This window comes from Girardinichthys multiradiatus, chromosome 10 (genome assembly GCF_021462225.1).
Source record: "Girardinichthys multiradiatus isolate DD_20200921_A chromosome 10, DD_fGirMul_XY1, whole genome shotgun sequence".
NCBI classification, from domain to species: Eukaryota; Metazoa; Chordata; class Actinopteri; order Cyprinodontiformes; family Goodeidae; genus Girardinichthys; species Girardinichthys multiradiatus.
Genome location: NC_061803.1, coordinates 2,456,885 through 2,477,009, shown reverse-complemented (window position 1 = coordinate 2,477,009; position 20,125 = coordinate 2,456,885). Strand labels below are relative to the sequence as shown.

Here is a 20,125-nt window from a genome sequence, read left to right as displayed (position 1 = left end):
AAGCAAAGGCGTTAGAAATAAATAATTTAGATATCAGTGCCACTAATGATAATACCACCCTGGATTTTACCTGATGCTGTTGTTGATTTAACTTCATTAGAGAGAAAACACAGAGATAAAACGTTCATTTATAATTCAGTAACAGACAGTGCACATATGCATCCCAGAGTTGATCAGGTCATATTTCTTTTGAAGCGTCCTGATTCACACTCCTCACCGGTTGGTCGCAGTAATGCACCAAATTGGTGTTTGCCAACAGCGAAGAAGGAGAAGAAGAAGAAATTCTTCGCTGGGTTTGGATCGAAGCTGATCTCTAACCGCTCAGTAACTGTTAAAGGATCATTTAAAGAGAACAACAACAAAGATGAGGAGACAGCAGCTCAAACGGTGGCAGAGTGCAGCAGTGGGAGAGATTTCCCAAACGGCTGAAGAGGACAAAGAAGATCAGCTGCGGAACAACATCCTGGAGGCTGATTTTAACCCCAAAGTTCTGCTGCACAGATTAGGTTTGTACGTTTTCTGGTCAGTTATGGCTTCAGAACATTATTAGGTGATTAATGGTTTAGCTTCTTAAAGCCCAAATGTACCCTATAGACGTAAAACAGTAAACACGTCGTTACTCGGTAGAAACGACCCGCGTCCGCCATTTTGTTAATGGTAAGTTGAGCTTCGACATAAATCGAAGTTTGCTTAGAAACTAATTAAGCTTAATTGTGTTAATGAAAGAGGCTGCAAAAATAAGTTGTTGCTCGTTTTCATACGAGAATGAGGGGTTTAGACATATTGGGTCTTTGACTATATCTGTTTCTGTAGTTCTGCGCTTGCGCAGCACAAGAACTAAGGAAGCTGAGAAAGCTCAAACATAACGTTCCTGCTACTTTCAGTTAATCTGCCTCGTTTCCTTTTAGCTTGCAATACTGCCTACTAATTTACTCCGTGTCACCATTGGACTAAAGTGCTGTCACTCAATGTATAAATAATGTGACGTCATCGTTTGATTTCTGAGCCATTCAATTAAATACTGATGTATTCATTAATTCATTCTTTTCACTGCTTTCAACAACTTCAAACCTATCTATAGATATAGACTTAAAAATCGTTTCTTTATTTTAATGCCATTTTTGTCCAAAAACATTTCTTGAAGGGGAAAATATTAAATATGCTTCAGCGTTTCCCCTAGGATTTTGGTCTGTGGGGTCCTGCTGTGTAGTTCAAGGGCTGATCCTCACCTTCTTCATGATCATTGATGCTCCACGAGGTGAGATCTTCCATGGAGCCCCAGACTGAGGAGATTGATTGTCATCTTTAACTTCTTCCACTTTCTTATAATTTCACCAGCAGTTGTTGCCTTCTCAGCAAGCTGCTTGGCTATTTTCCTGTAGCCCATCCCAGCCTTGTGCAGATCTGCTATTTTATCCCTGATGTCCTTACACAGCTCTCTGGTGTTGGCCATCATGGAGAGGTTGAAGTTTGAGTGTGAGGACAGGTGTCTTTATACAGATAACATGTTCAAACAGGTGCAGTTAACACAGGTAATGAGTGGAGAACAGGAGGGCTTCTTAGAGAAGAACTAACAGACCTGTGAAAGCCGGGATTCTTACTGGTTGGTAGGGGATCAAATGCCTATGTCATGCAATAAAATGCTAATTAATTATATATACACTGCTCAAAAAAATAAAGGGAACACTTGAACAACACAATATAACTCCAAGTGAATCAAACTTCAGTGAAATCAAACTGTCCACTTAGGAAGCAACACTGATTGACAATTAATTTCATAGCTGTTGTCCAAATGGAAAAGACAACAGGGGGAAATCTTTGGTGTTTAGCAAGACACTCAATAAAGGAGTGGTTCTGCAGGTGGGGACCACAGACCACTTCTCAGTACCGATGCTTTCTGGCTGATGTTTTGGTCACTTTTGAATGTTGGTGGTGCTTTCACACTCGTGGTAGCATGAGACGGACTCTACCACCCACACAAGTGGCTCAGGTAGTGCAGCTCATCCAGGATGGCACATCAATGCCAGCTGTGGCAAGAAGGTTTGCTGTGTCTGTCAGCGTAGTGTCCAGAACCTGGAGGCGCTACCAGGAGACAGGCCAGTACACCAGGAGACGTGGAGGAGGCCGTAGGAGGACAACAACCCAGCAGCAGGACCACTACCTCCGTCTTTGTGCAAGGAGGAACAGGAGGAGCACTGCCAGAGTCCTGCACAATGACCTCCAGCAGGCCACAAATGTGCATGTGTCTGCACAAACGGTTAGAAACCGACTCCATGAGGATGGTATGAGGGCCCGACGTCCACAAATGGGGGTTGTGCTCACAGCCCAAGACCGTGCAGGACGCTTGGCATTTGCCAGAGAACACCAGGATTGGTAAATTCGCCACTGGCGCCCTGTGCTCTTCACAGATGAAAGCAGGTTCACACTGAGCACATGTGACAGACGTGACAGAGTCTGGAGACACCGTGGAGAGAGATCTGCTGCCTGCAACATCCTTCAGCATGACCGGTTTGGCAGTGGGTCAGTAATGGTGTGGGGTGGCATTTCTTTGGAGGGCTGCACGGTCCTCCATGTGCTCACTAGAGGTAGCCTGACTGCCATTAGTTACCGAGATGAGATCCTCAGACCCCTTGTGAGACCATATGCTGGTCCGGTTGGCCCTGGGTTCCTCCTAATGCAGGACAATGCTAGACCTCATGTGGCTGGAGTGTGTCAGCAGTTCCTGCAAGATGAAGACATTGAAGTTATGGACTGGCCCGCCCGTTCCCCAGACCTGAATCTGATTAAGCACATCTGGAACATCATGTCTCGCTCCATCCACCAACGTCATGTTGCACCACAGACTGTCCAGGAGTTGGTGGATGCTTTAGTCCAGGTCTGGGAGGAGATCCCTCAGGAGACCATCCACCGTATCATCAGGAGCATGTCCAGGTGTTGTAGGGAGGTCATACAGACACGTGGAGGCCACACACAATACTGAGCCTCATTTTGACTTGTTTTAAGGACATTATATCAAAGTTGGATCAGCCTGCAGTGAGTTTTTCCACTTTAATGTTGTGTGTGACTCCAAATCCAGGCCTTCATTGGTTAATAAATTTGATTTCCATTGATGGTTTTTGTGTAATTTTGTTGTCAGCAGATTCAACTTTGTACAGAACAAAGTATTTAATGAGAATATTTCATTCATTCAGATCTAGGATGTGTTATTTGAGGGTTCCCTTTATTTTTTTGAGCAGTGTGTATGTGTATATATATATATATATATATATATATATATATATATATATAAAATGAAGTCAAAGTGGTCATTGTTAAGAAGGTATTTAAATGTTGAAACACAACTTTTGCAACAATCCTATTGATAAACAGGAGATTTGAGATGGGGCTGTAATTTTGCATTAGCAACTTGTCCAGATTCTTCTTCTTTTTTTAACAGTGGGCATATAGTTGCCATTTTATGGGCTGGGGAAACAACATGGATGAGTTTATTATTTGAATCAAATCAGACTCCATGACAGGCAAGACATTCCTAAAGTAAGCTGTGGGTAAAATATCGAGACAGCAGGAGGAGCAACTTAGTTGATGTACAATTTCTTTTAAGTTTTTGTTGTTGATTTGGTAGAATTGTATCATTTTGTCAAAATTTGATTTGGTTGGACACAGCATTGGTGCTGGACTTGATATTAATGTATAGAGTCCTCCACTAATATTCTGAATTTTCTCATTAAAGAAGATAGCAAATTCATTACAGGTCTTGTTGGAATGGAGTTCAGATGCTAGAGACACAGGAGGGTTTGTTTAACTGTCGATTGTAGCAAACAAGGCACGAGCATTATTAATGTTTTTGTTGATGATTTCAGAAAAGAAATTGCATTTTTAAAGTTATATCTGTAAAATATCTCTTTATAAATCTCATAGTGAACCTGGGGTGAACCAGTCTTTTGCCACTCTTTTTTTTAACTTCTCCTTAATGGGAGCAATGGAATCACTGATGTCTGACACCTTAGAATAGGAGTTATCTACCAGCTCATTTACTGAGTTACAGGACAAAATAAAAATGGAAGAGTAAGCCTGGTTAAAGGTCTCAGTTGCACTGTCCTTAAAAAAGTGTTTTCTTGAAATATCTCTTTAGCTAGGCGTATTCGTCACTTCCTGTTTTCATTGTTGCACCCGGTGGATTGTTTGGTCTGTGAAGGCTCTCTTGATTGACGTTAAAACGCATGTTCTCTGTTGTTGCATTTAACGTTTGGGGACTCTCCGTGTTTTACACGATTTCTCTTGTAGTGGTAAGGGGTTGTTAGCTTAGCGTTAGCTCCGTCATGGCTACCCGTTCTGCTGTTTCTCTCTCTGAGTCTCCTCCTCTCTCCTGCTCTCTGTGTCAGATGTTCAGTTACTCCTCTGCCTCCTTTAGTGATAATGGTACGTGTAATAAATGTAGTATTTTTGTAGTTTTGGAAGCGAGGGTGTCGGAATTGGAGGCCCGGCTCCGCGTTGTTGAAAAACCAGCAGATAGCCGAGGCCCCTTAGCCAGCGCTGAGACATCGAGGGTAGCTCCCCGTAGCAGTCCTCCACCAGAGCCCGCACAGCTGGCACCTCAGGCCGGCTGGGTGACGGTACGTAGAAAGTATAGTCCTAGATCCCAGCCCACAGGTCACCACCAACCCGTCTGCGTTTCTAACAGATTTTCCCCGCTCAGCAACACACCCGCTGAGAAGCCAACTCTGGTAATTAGCAGCTCCATAGTCAGAAACGTGGCCCTAGAGACACCAGCGACCATAGTCATATGTCTGCCAGGGGCCAGAACGGGCGACATCAAATCATACCTGAAACTGCTGGCTAAGGATCAGCTTAAATACAGTAAGATTGTTATTCACGCTGGCGGTAATGACACCCGGTTACGTCAATCGGAGGTCACCATAGTTAGTGTTGCTTCGGTGTGTAAGTTTGCTAAAACAATGTCGGACTCCATAATTTTCTCTGGTCCCCTTCCTGATCTGACCAGTGACGACATGTTTAGCTGCATGCTGTCATTCAACCGCTGGCTGTCTAGGTGGTGTCCAGAAAACAATGTGGGTTACATTGATAACTGGCGAACATTTTGGAGAAAACTTGGTCTGATCCGGAGAGACGGCATCCATCCCACTTTGGATGGAGCTGCTCTTCTTTCTAGGAATCTGACCGAATTTATTAGTTCTCCAAACCTCTGACAACCCAGGGTTCAGACCAGGAACAGGGTCGTAGTTTAACACTCCTCTCTGCAGCTTCTGTACTGCTACCCACCCATTACCCTATTAAGACAGTGTCTCGCCCACGGCCAAAATTAAATAAATAAAAAAATAATCTAAAAGATCTCATAAAAATAAAGACAACTCAGACTAAAAAGAAAAATAAAACAATTAAATGTGGCTTACTGAACATAAGATCTCTCTCTTCAAAGACATTGCTAGTTAGTGACCTGATTTGTGACAATCAGATTGATTTATTTTGCCTCACAGAAACCTGGCTGCAGCAAGAGGATTATGTTACTATAAATGAGTCAACTCCAACTAATTATTTAAATTTTCACATTCCTCGAAATACTGGGCGAGGAGGAGGAGTAGCAACCATCTTTCAGTCCAATTTATTGATTAGTCCCAGACCAATCAATAGCTACAACTCTTTTGAATATTTAATCCTTAGTTTTCCTCATCCAAATTGCAAAGCACTAAAACCACTTCTGTTTGTTGTTTTGTACCGTCCACCAGGTCCTTACTCTCAATTTTTAGATCAGTTTTCAGACCTTTTATCTGATTTAGTGTTAAATACAGATAAAGTTATTATAGTGGGGGATTTTAACATTCATGTTGACACTGAAAGTGATAGTTTAAATAAAGCGTTTAATGCTATCTTAGACTCAATTGGCTTTGATCAAAACATTAGCAAACCTACCCACATTTTGTCTTATGGGATTCTTTTTAAATAAAATTGATAGTTGCTAATCAAATGTGTGAGCATTTATACAGCAATGACCTGTTTGAAGAGTTTCAGTCAGGTTTCAGAGCTCATCATAGCACTGAAACAGCTCTGCTGAATGTCACTAATGATATTCTTATGGCTTCAGATAATGGACTTGTGTCTGTTCTGGTTCTGTTAGATCTCAGTGATGCATTTGATCCAGTCGACCATAATATTCTCTTAGAAAGGCTGGAATATGCTGTAGGGATCAGGGGAACAGCGCTAGGCTGGTTTAAATCTTATCTGTCTGACAGATTCCAGTTTGTTCATGTAAATGATAAATCATCTGTAAACTCCAGGGTTAATTGTGGAGTACCACAGGGTTCAGTACTTGGGCCAATTCTCTTTACTATATATATGCTTCTAATAGATAAATTCATCAGGCGGCATGAGATAAGTCATGTTTATTTATATAGTGCTTTTCATTAACAAGGCACTCAAGGCGCTGTACTTAAGGAAAAACATTACAATGATGCAGAAAATCAAAAAACAGAGGTAATTAAAAAAAAGAGAATAGAATGATGGAAAGGAAAATTGGACTGAAAACTTTACTAATAATGTTTAGATGGCCCAGTCAAAGGCCGCTCTATACAAATACGTTTTTAATCTTGATTTAAAGCAACTTAGGGTTTCGGCGCTTTTACAGTTTTCTGGAAGTTTATTCCAGATTAGTGGAGCATAAGAAATAAAAGCTGCTTCTCCATGTTTGGTTCTGGTTCTGGTTCTGGGTATGCAGAGTAGATTTGAGCCAGAAGACCTGAGAGGTCTGGGTGGTTGATACACTGACAACAAGTCTGTAATGTATTTTGGTGCTAAGCCATTCAGTGATTTATAGACCAACAGAAGTATTTTAAACTCTATTCTCTGAGCTACAGGGAGCCAGTGTAGGGACTTTAAAACCGGGCCGATGTGCTCCACTTTCTTATGTTGTAAATATGAATCTGAGAATATTATTTAATATTTAATATTAATATTTTATTATTAATATTTTACTAAATAATATTCCGGTCTGTTAAGGATTGTCCTGTGAATACCAGCCCAGTAAGGCGATGGTATTAGGACAGAATAGAAAGGTGTGAGACGCGCTCTGGCATTATTGAACAGCATAAACTCTGCACACATGGAATGAATTCACACTATTTCTTAAAATTCAAGAATTTATTAACAAAAATAAGTCAACTCAAAGTCAAACATATTTCAATCAACAAACTCTTTACTTTGCTAAAACAATCCAACTAAACTACCAAGCAGAATTAAAGAATAATGAAGACTAATGGACTATGTACAATATAAACAAGTTGATTAAAGATGATTAGAAATCATGACCAAAAAGAGTGATGCAACATTACCATGCAATGTTTATGTTTGAGAACCAAGGATTATCTTGAAGAATCTGGAAGTGAAGTTAAGTTAGTTTTGGAACTAACTTAGAAAATTATCAGCAACCGTTTAGACAACCGTTCACAATGCAAGATCAGATTAAATATTATTTTAATAAAATAATGTTTTAAATAATGATCTGCTGAATAAAACCAACCTCCTGGATGACTAATTCTCAACGGTGTCTAATTAACTGCCTTCATTTATTAAAATAATATTTGAAGAAATATTATTGAGTATTTTGGAAAAGAGCCAAATCTTTCTGGAGAAATGGGGCTTAATGGTGTTTACTTAGTTATCAACTCTAGCAAATGATGTTCGGGGACTATTATTCACTAGCTTGAAAACTAACAACCTTTCTGTTGACTAGCCTTAATGCTAGCACACGTGTTCTTACCGGCTGGCCGTTGGGCTAACAAAGAAGCTAGCTAAAGTGCTAAGCTAGAGATAGCTTAGCGCCAGAATCAACACATACCTTTAAAATACCAGGGTTAAAATGCATAAGCGCTGACGGCGCGTTATGAGCAATGTTCTGGTTAAAACCACCCTTTTAATAAAGTTTATCTTAGCTTCAAAACATACAAAGAACACGAACCGGCCTGTGTGCTACAGGTAGCATGCTAGCACCAAGATAGCTGAGTTCCACAAAACAAACTTCATAACATGAAAACGTTTAGATCATTTCATCCTAAACCAATCTGTTAATCTGCCCAAAACCGAACCTCTGAACCTGTTGAGGGAATGTTGTCCCAAGGCGAAGTTTGAAGAAGATATCCGTCGTGAACAAAGAGTTAGCTTCCCGCTAACTTCTTCAGTTTCTTCCGATCCGAAGGTGCGTTTGTTCTGTGAACAAAGAGTTAGCTTCCCGCTAACTTCTTCAGTTTCTTCCGATCCGAAGGTGCGTTTGTTCTGTGAACAAAGGTTAGCTTCCCGCTAACTTCCTCAGTTTCTCCCGATCAGAAGGTGACCAGCTGTTCGTTACCGTAAACACGGTTGCGGCCGTCGTCTTTCCTCCAGACTTGGCTTGTCGAAACAGCTTCTCCACCGGCTTCTCTCGGAACACCGTTTGCTTCTGTGGGGCCTCGAAGAGAAAATGTAAGCAACTCTTATACCTTAATTTTTCCGTTCATGAATGAAAATACCGGATACACAGACAGTATTTCATTCTACTTAACTTTTGCAAATGATCGGTGATCGGTCCTTGGATCCAGTTGAATTTATGTCTTTTTGCGAACAAAAGACATTCAGCGCGCTGTGTTCCCTCCTGACCGGTCCCTCTGGCAGGCCGTATGGAAGAGAAAGACTTGTGGAAAGGTGGGGCTTTTATTTGGGTATTGGCGCCACAGGAAGTCCGCAGTTACCCCCTTTCCTGGCTGTGCTGGAAGAAGGTTAATGCACTTTATTTTGAAAGGTTCCAGGAAAGTATGTACCAGAGTTTTAGTGTTGAAAACCCATGGCTCTGTGGTCCCAACACTTAGTTCTAGTGAGAATGTGGGCAGCAGCGTTCTGGATCAACTGCAGCTGTCTAATCCACTTTTTAGGCAGACCTGTGAAGACACCGTTGCAGTAATCAATTCTACTAAAGATGAACGCATGAATTAGTTTTTCAAGGTCCTGCTGAGACATTAGTCCTTTAATACTGGAGATGTTCTTTAGGTGATAGAAGGTCGACCTTGTTACTGTCTTTATGTTCCTCTGAAGGTTCAGGTCTGAGTCCATCACTACTCCCAAGTTTCCAGCCTGACTGGTGGTTTCTAGCTGTATTAACTGAAGCTGTGTGCTAACTTTTAAACGCTCTTCCTTTGGTCCAAAGATTATTACTTCAGTTTTGTTTTGATTCAGCTGAAGAAAATTTAGGCCCATCCATGCATTGATTTCTTCTAAGCATTTCCCAGCGCTTGAATGGGTTCATGGTCACCTGGTGACATCGTAACGTATAGCTGTGTGTCGTCTGCATAGTTATGATAACTTACATTGTTGTTTATTAAAATCTGAGTTATGGGGAGCATGTAGATATTGAATAGGAGGGGCCCTAAGATGGACCCTTGGGGAATGCCACATGTGATTTTTGTGTCTCTGATGTAAAGTTACCTACTGACACAAAAAAGTCCCTGTCCTTCAAGTAGGATTTAAACCAGTTGAGTGCTGTACCAGAAAGGCCGACCCAGTTTTCCAGGCATTCTAATAAAATGGAGTGATCAACAGTGTCGAATGCTGCACTAAGGTCCAATAATACCAGCACTGTGGTTCTTCCACAGTCTGCATTTATACGGATGTCATTTAACACCTTGACAAGAGCCGTCTCTGTACTGTGTTGAACAGGAAGCCTGACTGGAAGACATTGAAGCGGTTGGTCGTTGTTAGGAAGTTGTTTAACTGTTGAAACACAGCTTTTTCAATAATCTTACTGATGAAGAGGAGGTTTGATATAGGCCTGTAGTTCTGTAGTAGCAGCTTGTCCAAGTTGCTCTTTTTCAATAGAGGTTTGATAATTGCTGTTTTTAGGGCTTGGAGGAAAACACCAGACAAAAGGGACGTGTTTATTATTTGTGTTAAATCAGATGTTATTACAGGCAAAGCTTTCTGAAGGAAAGCTGTGGGTAAAACATCGAGACAGCAGGAAGAAGAACTTAGTTGCTGTACGATTTCTTCTAAGATTTTGTAGTTTATTTTGTAGTGAAATTGGGAAATTTTGTCAAAATCAGTTCTAGTTGGAGACAACTTTGGTCCTGGAGTTGATGTGGATCTTCTGACTGCCTCTCTGATCTTTTGGGTTTTTTCAGTAAAGAAGTTAACAAATTCATTTCAGGTCCTGGTAGAGTGGAGTTCAGATGCTACGGTTACAGGAGGGTTTGTTAACCTGTCGATCGTGGCAAATAATGCACCAGCATTGGTAATGTTTTTGCTGATGATCTCAGAAAAGAAAGATTTCCTTGCATTTTTCAGTTGTAGGTTATATCTGTATAGTCTCTCTTTATAGATAATATAGTGAACCTGGAGTCCAGTCTTTCTCCATCTGCGTTCAGTTTTTTGCCACTTCTTTTTTTCTCTTCTGACTGGTGGAGCACTTCTCCATGGAGACATTTTCTTCCCAGAAACGACTTTCACTTTAATTGGAGCAATTGAATCAATGATGTCCGAGATTTTAGATTGAACCACGCCATCCCCCAACCCAACGCCTCGATCCCCCCCCGCAGACACGACAGCCAGCAGAGCAGCACACCGCCAAGCCCACCCAACCCCCCCAGACAGCGCCAGCAGCCCCAGCCCACCAGTCCACAAGAGGGATACATGCACCAGCTGCACCACTCGCCAGTTGAAGAGTTTATATCTTGTTTGCCAGCAAAGAGACATCAACGCGCTTGTCTCCCCTATGCAGTCCCTTTCGAAGGCCGTGTGGAAGAGGGCGGATGTAGCAACAGCTGTGCTTTTATTTGGGTAGTGGCATCACAGGAAGTCCGCAGTTATCCCGTTTTCTGGCTGTGCTGGAAGAAGGTTAATGCACTTTATTTTGAAAAGTTCCAGAAGAGTTCGTACCGGAGTTGAATGTTGAAATCCATGGCTGGGTCCAACAGACATCCGTTTATTCATGGTTTAAAAATGCTTATTCTCTGTACCATTTCAGGTTTTTAAGAAAAAAAGCTTTCTAATTATCTAACGTTCTACAATGTTTCCTGCAGATGTTCAGCAGATGCCGATGGTTAAAGAAGAAGCTCCTGTAAACCACAGACCTTGTGCTGACCTACATGACCTAAAGCCCTACCACATAAAGGAGGAACAGGAGGAAGTCTACATCAGTCTGGGTGGAGGGCAGCTCAATGGGAAGGAGGAGATTGATGCCATCAGGTTTTCAGCCAATGCTACTCCCATAAAGAGTGAGGATGATAAACAGTCTCCTCTGCTCTCACAGCTTTATCAAGACAAAATTAAAGGTGAAGAGCTTCCAGAAGAGATGGACAGAGAAGAATCCATCAGGATACAAGATCACAGACATGGTTCCATTTCCTTAGAGACTAAGAAGGATGAAGATGACGTTGATGTAGAGCACCCTGTCTCAGAGCTGAAACATTGGAAGGAGAGCAGAGATCCTGAATCAGATGGAAACATCAACAAACCTTTTAGCTCGTCTGAGTTTGCAGAAAAGTTTGTTCATGGTTGCTTTCTTCAAAAAGAAATGATTAATTCAGAAACAGGGTCTTTAGGCTCGCAGTATAGTGAGAAATGTGTCGTAGATGAGAAAAATGTGAAATCACCAAGGAAAGTCCAGACAGGAGTGAATTTTACCTGTGAAGACTGTGGTAAAACATTTGCTAGAAAACAAAGTTTAAACACACACAAAATAATTCACACTGGGCAGAAACCTTTCTGTTGTGATCTATGTGGAAAAAGATTTACTTTAAAAGGACGTTTAAAAAGACACATGATAATCCACACTGGACAGAAACCTTTCAGTTGTGATCTATGTGGAAAAAGATTTACTTTAAAAGGACGTTTAAAAAGACACACGATAATCCACACTGGACAGAAACCTTTCAGTTGTGATCTATGTGGACAAAGATTTACTTTAAAAGCAACTTTAAAAAGACACATGACAATCCACACTGGACAGAAACTTTTCTGTTGTGATCTATGTGGACAAAGATTTACTTTAAAAGGAACTTTAAAAAGCCACATGATAATCCACACTGGACAGAAACCTTTCTTTTGTGAGGTGTGTGGGAAAAGATTTACTTTAAAAGGAAGTTTAAACAGACATATGATAATCCACACTGGACAGAAACCTTTCTGTTGTGGTCTTTGTGGAAAAAGGTTTACTGAAGAACGAAGTTTAAACAGACACATGATAATCCACACTGGACAGAAACCTTTCTGTTGTGATCTATGTGGACAAAGATTTAGCCGAAAACAACATTTAAACAGACACATGAAAATCCACACTGGAGGGAAAATAACTGAGGTCTGAATGCTCAAACTGGCCAGCTACAGTTGGCTGTAAATGTCCTTGCTCTTTCATTAAGAACAACAGTTTTCATTTGTTAGTTTTAGCATTTTTCTAATGGTTAATTTTTATGTTTTAGTTTTAAAATATTTTAGCTTACAGAATTGATGTTTTTTTTTTTAGCTCTCTTCACTGAAGGCAGTTATACTGGTGTTCCAGTTTAATTTCCCTTGAAGGTGAGAGTTTGGGCCAGATGTTTGAAATGAGGAGAACCCTATGTAATCTTTCTCATTAATAGATAAAACGGGCTAAGACTAAGAGTGTGAAATGGCCTTCTCAGATCCCTGATCTAAAAGTTTGTGGAGGTTGGGTCTGTCACATGAAACCAGTGAATTTAGATCAACTCCACCAATTCCACCTAGAAGAGTGGTCAAAAACAGTGAAAATGACACCAGTGCCCTCAATCTGTGAAACAACCCTGCTTGGTAGCAAGGTTTTTGAACTAACCCTGGGTTTGTTCAACTGCTTAGCTGAGACCCGGAACAAGCAAAGTGTCAGAAATAGTGTCCATTTGTGGAGGTGTTTGGAGATTTTGGAGCTCAAATACTCCCCAGAAATCTGTCAGGAGAGGGTGATCAGACTGCAATTAGATGTAATTTTCCAAATGAATACATTTTGGAGCGTTGCTGTTTTTTTGTCACTGTCAATAATTGTCCCTATCTGTCACACAGGACACCAGGGTTTAATCCCCAACAGATTGTAATTCTGGTTTATGTGATTTGATTCTGTATCATGAGCGTTCACAAATAAAAATATAAGATGCCACTGTTGGAACCACAGCCATGGGTTAAAAAACGAAAGGAACTTTTCTGGAACTTTAAAAATAAGTCGCATTAACATACTTCCAGCACAGCCAGGAACAGGAATGACAGCGGACTTCCCGTGACGTTGCTGTTCAAATAAAAACTCCGCTTTGCAACGGACTGACCTCTTTCAAGCAGGTTCCCAAAAGAACTGGACGGAGGGAAACGGCGCACTAATGTCTCTGCGGGTAAACAGACATAACTCTTTAAACTCGATCCAAGAGTGTCATACGATCACGTGATCATAGGCACTAAGTTAAGTAGGAATTAATTGCTGTTTTTGTATCCGGTATTCATTCATCAACGGTCGTAATTAAGGTACAAGCGTTACTTGACTTTTCTCTCTGAGGTCGACAGAAGCAAACTGTTCTAGAGAGTTCCCAGCAGAGATCCTGTCTCTATGATGCCGAGTCGAGCAGTTTTACCGGTCTGAAGGAAGGACAACGGGACCGCATCACCATGGTTACAGCAGTGACGTGCAGTTCAGCAGGACAAGCCGCTCCACCCCACAGCTACGGAGGTTAGCTGCAGTTAACCCTTTGTTCACTGTTGATGCTTTCCTCAACTTTGTCGCCCCGGACAACCTTTCCTCAGCACGGTTCACGTCATAGGTTGTGTTACGGCAGAGAGAAGTAGTTTAGAGTGAAATAATTAAACATTTTTCATTTTATGACGTTTGGTTTTGTTTGTGTTGAAAACTCAGCTATCTTAGTGCTAGCAGATTATCTGCTCAGTTTTGTGTTCTGTGTTTGTGTTTTGTTTTTAAAGTGAAGAGAAACTTTATTTAAAAGGTGATTTTAAACACAGAAGATCAGCCATAACATGCCTCTTATGAGCTTATGCATTTTAACCCTTTTATTAATGGTATTTTTAAAGGTGTGTGTTTGAATCTGGTGCTAAGCTAGCAGCTTCTTTGTTAGCTTAACTGCTAACAGCTAAGAACACGTGCTGCTGCTAAATAATATTTACCCAGAAAGGTTTAGTTTTCAATCCAGTAAATAATGTGTCCCTAACATCATTTTACTAAATTTGATAACTAAGTAAACACCATTAAGCCCCATTTCTCCGGAAAGATTTGGCTCTTTTCAAAATATTCCTTTAATAATATTTCTTCAAATATTATTTTAATAAATGAAGGCAGCTAATTAGACACTGTTGAGAATTAGTCATCCAGAAGATTGGTTTTATTCAGCAGATCATTCTTTAAAACATTATTTTATTAAAATAATATTTTATCTGATCTTGCATTGTGAACGGTTGTCTAAACGTTTGCTGATTATTGTCTAAGTTGGTTCCAAGACTAACTTAACTTCATTTCCAGATTCTTCAAGATAATCCTTGGTTCTCAAACATTAACATTTCATGGTAATGTTGCATCACTCTTTTGGTCATAATTTCTAATCATCTTTAATCAACTTGTTTATATTGTACATAGTCCATTAGTCTTCATTATTCTTTCATTCTGCTTGGTAGTTTAGTTGGATTGTTTTAACAAAGTAAAGAGTTTATTGATTGAAATATGTTTGACTTTGAGTTGACTTATTTTTGTTAATAAATTCTTGTATTTTAAGAAATTGTGTGAATTTATTCCATGTATGTACAGAGTTTATGCTGTTCAATAATGTCAGAGCTCGTCTCACACCTTTCTATTCTGTCCTAATACCATCGCCTTACTGGGCTGGTATTCACAGGACAACACTTAACAGACCCAAATATTATTTGATTAAATATTAAATTATTAATACTAAATATTAAATAATATTCTCAGATTCATAATCCCAACATTCCTGTTAAATATGTGATCACTATTAACAGTCATTTTTTCCCCCGATATATCTATTTCCAATGTTTTCATCCTATGATTATTATTATTATTTCTTTTTGTTTTCTCTGAAGTCTAAAGGTTAGTCAGACAAACATTTGAGACAAACATTGAAACAGAAATTTAGACAAACACTCAAGACACACAACACATGCCGGCTTCAGCCTCCCCTTTTAAAGACGTTTGCTGCCAAATCTTTTACCATCAAAACTAATGAAAAACAAAACTTGGTGCACTCTAAAACATTCATTAGTTGTCTGAACACAACTATGAATCAAAACCCAAAACAAAAAATGAGCTCACAGAAACTAAAACATATCATTTGATCCATGAACCTTTCACTCATGTGGCCCACATCATTCATCATTCATACCTTGGGCCTTCATTCATTCCTGTCACACCTTCTCAACCCTCAAACACAATCTTTGGATTCCCGTTGTTCCTGAACCCCAGAGATCTCATGTTCTAAGTAATAATGTGTCAATGGACCCATTTGTCAGGCTGGTCTCAGCCACCTTTTCAGGCCTTCTTCACCTAGGAGAAAAATAAATGTTTAGGGTTATCGCTCACATCATCAGGCAATATAGTGGGACGACTCTTCATCAACCTTTCCAGAGAAATCATGAGTATTGTGACCGGCAATGCCTGAAAATAAACTGTTTGATCATACAGCCATCCCAGTACAACAATTTAACACAAACAAGAAATCACAAACTTGGGTAGTGAAATTAGCATTTTTCTTTCTTTCGTCATCTTCATTACACAACACATAATCATATTTGTACATTGTTATTTCCATTATTATTATATACAGAGAAGACAAAAATAAACAACATTACAGTCTTGCTGTGTACCAGCTTATTAAGGAGTAAAAGAAGATAAAAAGGCAAATAGATTAGTTATAAACAGAATCATTTCGTTCAGAAAAAGGAAAGTATAGCCTACCTTTGTAGCACCTGGTGGTCTGGCACAAAAACTATGGATACTTGGCCTCTTGTCACCCTTTTTGCAGCATCAAGTAGTGAAAGTTGAGAAATTAATTTGTACTTCTGCCAACCACAATAAACCTATTCATGCATAAATAATGAATGTGCCATCTAAACATTATTAGTTAAGTTTTCAGTCCAACTTTTCTTTAATTTTCTTATGCATCCTTCTATTCTTACCTCTGTTGTTTGATTTTGTATCACTGCAACGCCCCTTCTTATGCACAGCGTCATGAGTGCCTTGTTGCTGAAAAGCGCTATATAAATAAATTTGACTTGACATATATCGGTATGTATAATCCGCCAGGGATTTTATTGTTTTTAATTAAATCAACTCTATCATTTAATGCAACTACCACATTTGGTGAAAACCAAGTTTTAGTATAGGATGTTAATTTTAATCTTGTCAGAAGGCAATCGTAGGTTTATTCTTTTCAAATTATATAAAGTTAACAGCATTTTTCCTCCTGCTATAAGTCTTAAATGAGTGAAAGTTTTTCCAAGTTTAATCACTGCAATTATTTGTTATAAAGTTTTCGAAAAATCATCGTTTGGAGTCAGATAAAATCTGAGTCTAACTGGTCGAGCTAAAATCCTAAATTTAATATTGTTTGAAAGCCTGTTGCCTTAAAATTGTCACATTATTGTTCTGAGAATGTTTTTCCTTCCAGCTCATAAAAGAGTTTTCACACAACTGGTGCTGCCAATCCTAGAACACGCAGATGTTATTTATGGCCATGCCACAGAAACTAATCTTCATCCCCTCAAACTTTTACTTACTTTATTGTAAAATATCTTGCTCTTGCTTTCAGTAAGAACAAAGCTTCATTTATTCTGGACTTAATCCTCACAGAGATATTCACATGAACTCTGCATCTGTATGTGTTGTCTTATTTTGTGTCTTGATGTTAAGTCTATGTGCCATGCAGTTGCTATGCTGGTGGTTGTGAGAGTGTGTGTTTGTGGGTTTTTAAGAATGTTGTGGATATTTCTGTGTGATTTTTTCACATTTGTTTGGTACTTATTACTGTTGTTTATCTTCTGTTCTGCAAGGACCCTGTCAAAAATGAGATGGTGCATCTCAAGGGGTCACCCTGGAAATAATCAGCTGTCAGTGCTGCCAATTATACCTTTTATTTCTTTCCATACATAATATGTGCCATGATAGGGTTGAATAAAGTCATAATTCGGTCGAAGGACATTGGATCTTCCCTACAAATATTTCTGTTTGGCCCTGATAAAGCTGCTCTCTTGTAATCATCTGGTTCCATAACAATGTTTGTGGTATTCATCAGCAAGATTATAACAGCTCTGAAAGTTCTATTCTAATCCAGGTTTATTTAGATTTATCTATATTTTCTAATGCAGTAAGTCCTTATTATATTTAAGAATGGGGTCACTAGTTTTTATCAATTGCTATTATTCTAATAATGCGAAGTGCTAATTTCATTAGTTCTAGTGCTTATTTTAATCTCTTTCCATACCTTGATTGGTCTCTTTTTATGTGTAGTGTAGGCATCAAAAAGGGTCAGAGTATTGTATTCATTTAATTGTTAATGTAAGTATTAAATGTGAACCATAGATACCATTTTTTAAAATCTGGTTCAATTACATTTAACTGTAACTGAGTCTGTGGAAAAAACTCACTCCTCATCCATTTAGAAGGCTTAATGAAATTGATGAACACAAAAATGAAGAGCATGTTATGTCTTATAATCTTAGTTTGTCTTGCCCAGTTTTTTAAACAAACCGTACAGTTTCAGTCAGCTATAAATTACACTTTGTATTTATTTCATGTAACTAAAGTTTGTTTCATTTAGCTAAAGTTTTCTCCATTTAGTCCAGTCCAGTAATTCTGTTAAGGTGCATTTCATCTTGTGTTAAATTTGAGTCTAATTTGATCATTCTGAACCTGACTGGAAAAAGTCAAACCATCTGTTAAAATTCTGTTTTGAGGGGAGAGATTGTCCCTTTCTGGCGCTTCCTTTTCTGTTAACATTTAAAACTGACCTAATATTATTATGTTACTGCTGAGGATCAGAGCATTAGATAGTTTAAAATGTTTTTACCTTTCAAGCAGGCGGTCCATGGCCAGGACTGCTTCTCGAGACTTAATAACTCACAATTCCAACCAGTTTCATATCAGAAAACAATTTCAATTAAATGTATCCTGCCACATATACACTTATTTTTATATAACATGAAACAGACATTCATTTCTCAAAAACAGAAAGACAAAATGGACAGACATTGGCCACATAAAAGTTCGATTACCCTGTAAATACCAAATTTTAGAGTGGAACCACTCTGTCACTTAATGGGTAAAAAAAATTTCTTACCATTTTCTGGTGAGTCGACAATTATTTCCGGGACCCAAACAAGCTCCATAAAACTGTTGTTTTAACTTGTTAAAACGTCTCTGTGGTTGAAACTTGCTGATATATTTCTCCTCCCTGTCTCTAAGCATTGCTCCTCCAGAACAAGCATGGAGCTCATTTTCTAGTGATTCTCTCAGTCATTCTCTCACTTCACACTCGTTCACACACTCTGGCCAACCAGGCGGTACAGCACCGTTTCCTGGTCCACATGAGAGCTTATTCCGTTATCTCTCAGACACCAAAGTTTATTCACAGCAGAGTTTATTCAGTGAGCTAGGGTCTGTTAGCTTAGCATGTACCAGTCAAACTCCGTTAGTGTAATATGTCCCCCGTCACTTCCTTTTGCTCACTGTTATAGACTCACACACACTCATACTGGCCGTTTGATCTTACATTTTTATATTTATGCAGCTGTTTATTGAAAAAGGAGCCAGCCGCTTTTAAATTTTTCTTATGGAAAAATTAGAACGCTATTTAAATTCAAGACCCCCTCTCGGCGGCATTTTTGGGTTCTTTAAGAGAACCGCAAGACCTTTAAACCATGCCGAGGATGCGCATCTATCTCTGCGTGTTTTACTCACAAGGAAGTAAGCCGCTTTAAGGACCTTTAAGAAGTCCAAGGAGCTATCGAAACCTAATACTTCCCCTCGGTGGTATCTTTTGACCGTTCTTATGGAACGGTCTGGACCCGACAGACGCTAACCGAGTTTGCGTGCCTCATTCAGGGAGTCGCTTTTATATTGTGTGCGAGGGAAACCGATCTTCCCTTGCATACAATAAAGAACTCCAAACCAACACCCTTAGATTTTAGCCTAAGTTTGGAAGAGTGGACCGTTCTTCCCGGGCTGTCACCGTTAAAATTGCACTGCTTATTAACACGTCTTATCACTTATTAATGCGTACGCAACAATTATTCTGAACCATTTCTCCACCTCCAAGAATTACAAAAACAGCTCACTCAGAACTAACAACACAGCCAGAGTGTTTTTACTGAAAAAACACTGGAGATTTTTAATAGGAATCTCCTTACCTTTTAGTTTGCAGCCGCTGCTGTGATGTATTGTCCTTCTGTGGCAACCCTATCCTATCCAAAAGGGGTTTTTGCTTCCAGGGCGGGGGCGGAAACATCAATGTGTCTGAGCTACCGCACCCTGTTGGCGGTCAGATGCCTCAGAGCTCCTCCAGTACTTGGTCCCCATGAAGCAATCACACACTCTATCTAAAGACTCTTAAAAACGTATGAATCTCAAACAGTTTCTAACTTTTAGCTTCTTTAATCTAAATTAAGGCAGAGGAATGTTTACAGAGATCAGCGCTGAGGCTCCTGTCTCGGATCGTCGCCGTCTGTGTAAGTATGATGAAGAGCCTCGATAGAAGGTTACATATAGATTTTATATCTGGCACTCCAATGCAATGGATGTTCCCTCCCTCAGTGATTATCATTAGACCTAGTCACGTGTTGTCCATAATGAACACCATGTTCAAACATAAGGGTGTCCATCAGTGCACTTGGCACCAGGACAGCCTAGGCAGGAGGTCAATGATTGACTTTGTTGTCGTATCATCAGACCTTCGGCCACATGTTTTGGACACTCGGGTGAAGAGAGGGGCTCACCTGGTGTTGAGTTGGATCCGCTGGAAGAGGAGAAAACCGGACAGACTTGGCAGGCCCAAGTGCATTGTGAGGGTCTGCTGGGAACGTCTGGCGGAGCCCTCAGCCAGGGATGTATTCAACTCCCACCTCCGGGAGAGCTTTGACCAGA

At 39.8% G+C, this 20,125-nt stretch overlaps 1 protein-coding gene across 1 annotated transcript; it reads left to right on the top strand.

The window, feature by feature from the left end:
- Window positions 1–233: 233 nt before the first annotated feature.
- Window positions 234–13,450, top strand: LOC124875390 (gastrula zinc finger protein XlCGF57.1-like). The gene is made up of 2 exons (XM_047377527.1): window positions 234–506; window positions 11,055–13,450. Exons 1-2 carry the CDS (start codon window positions 365–367, stop codon window positions 12,335–12,337), a joined length of 1,425 nt encoding a protein of 474 aa, XP_047233483.1. The 5' UTR covers window positions 234–364; the 3' UTR covers window positions 12,338–13,450.
- Window positions 13,451–20,125: the final 6,675 nt, after the last annotated feature.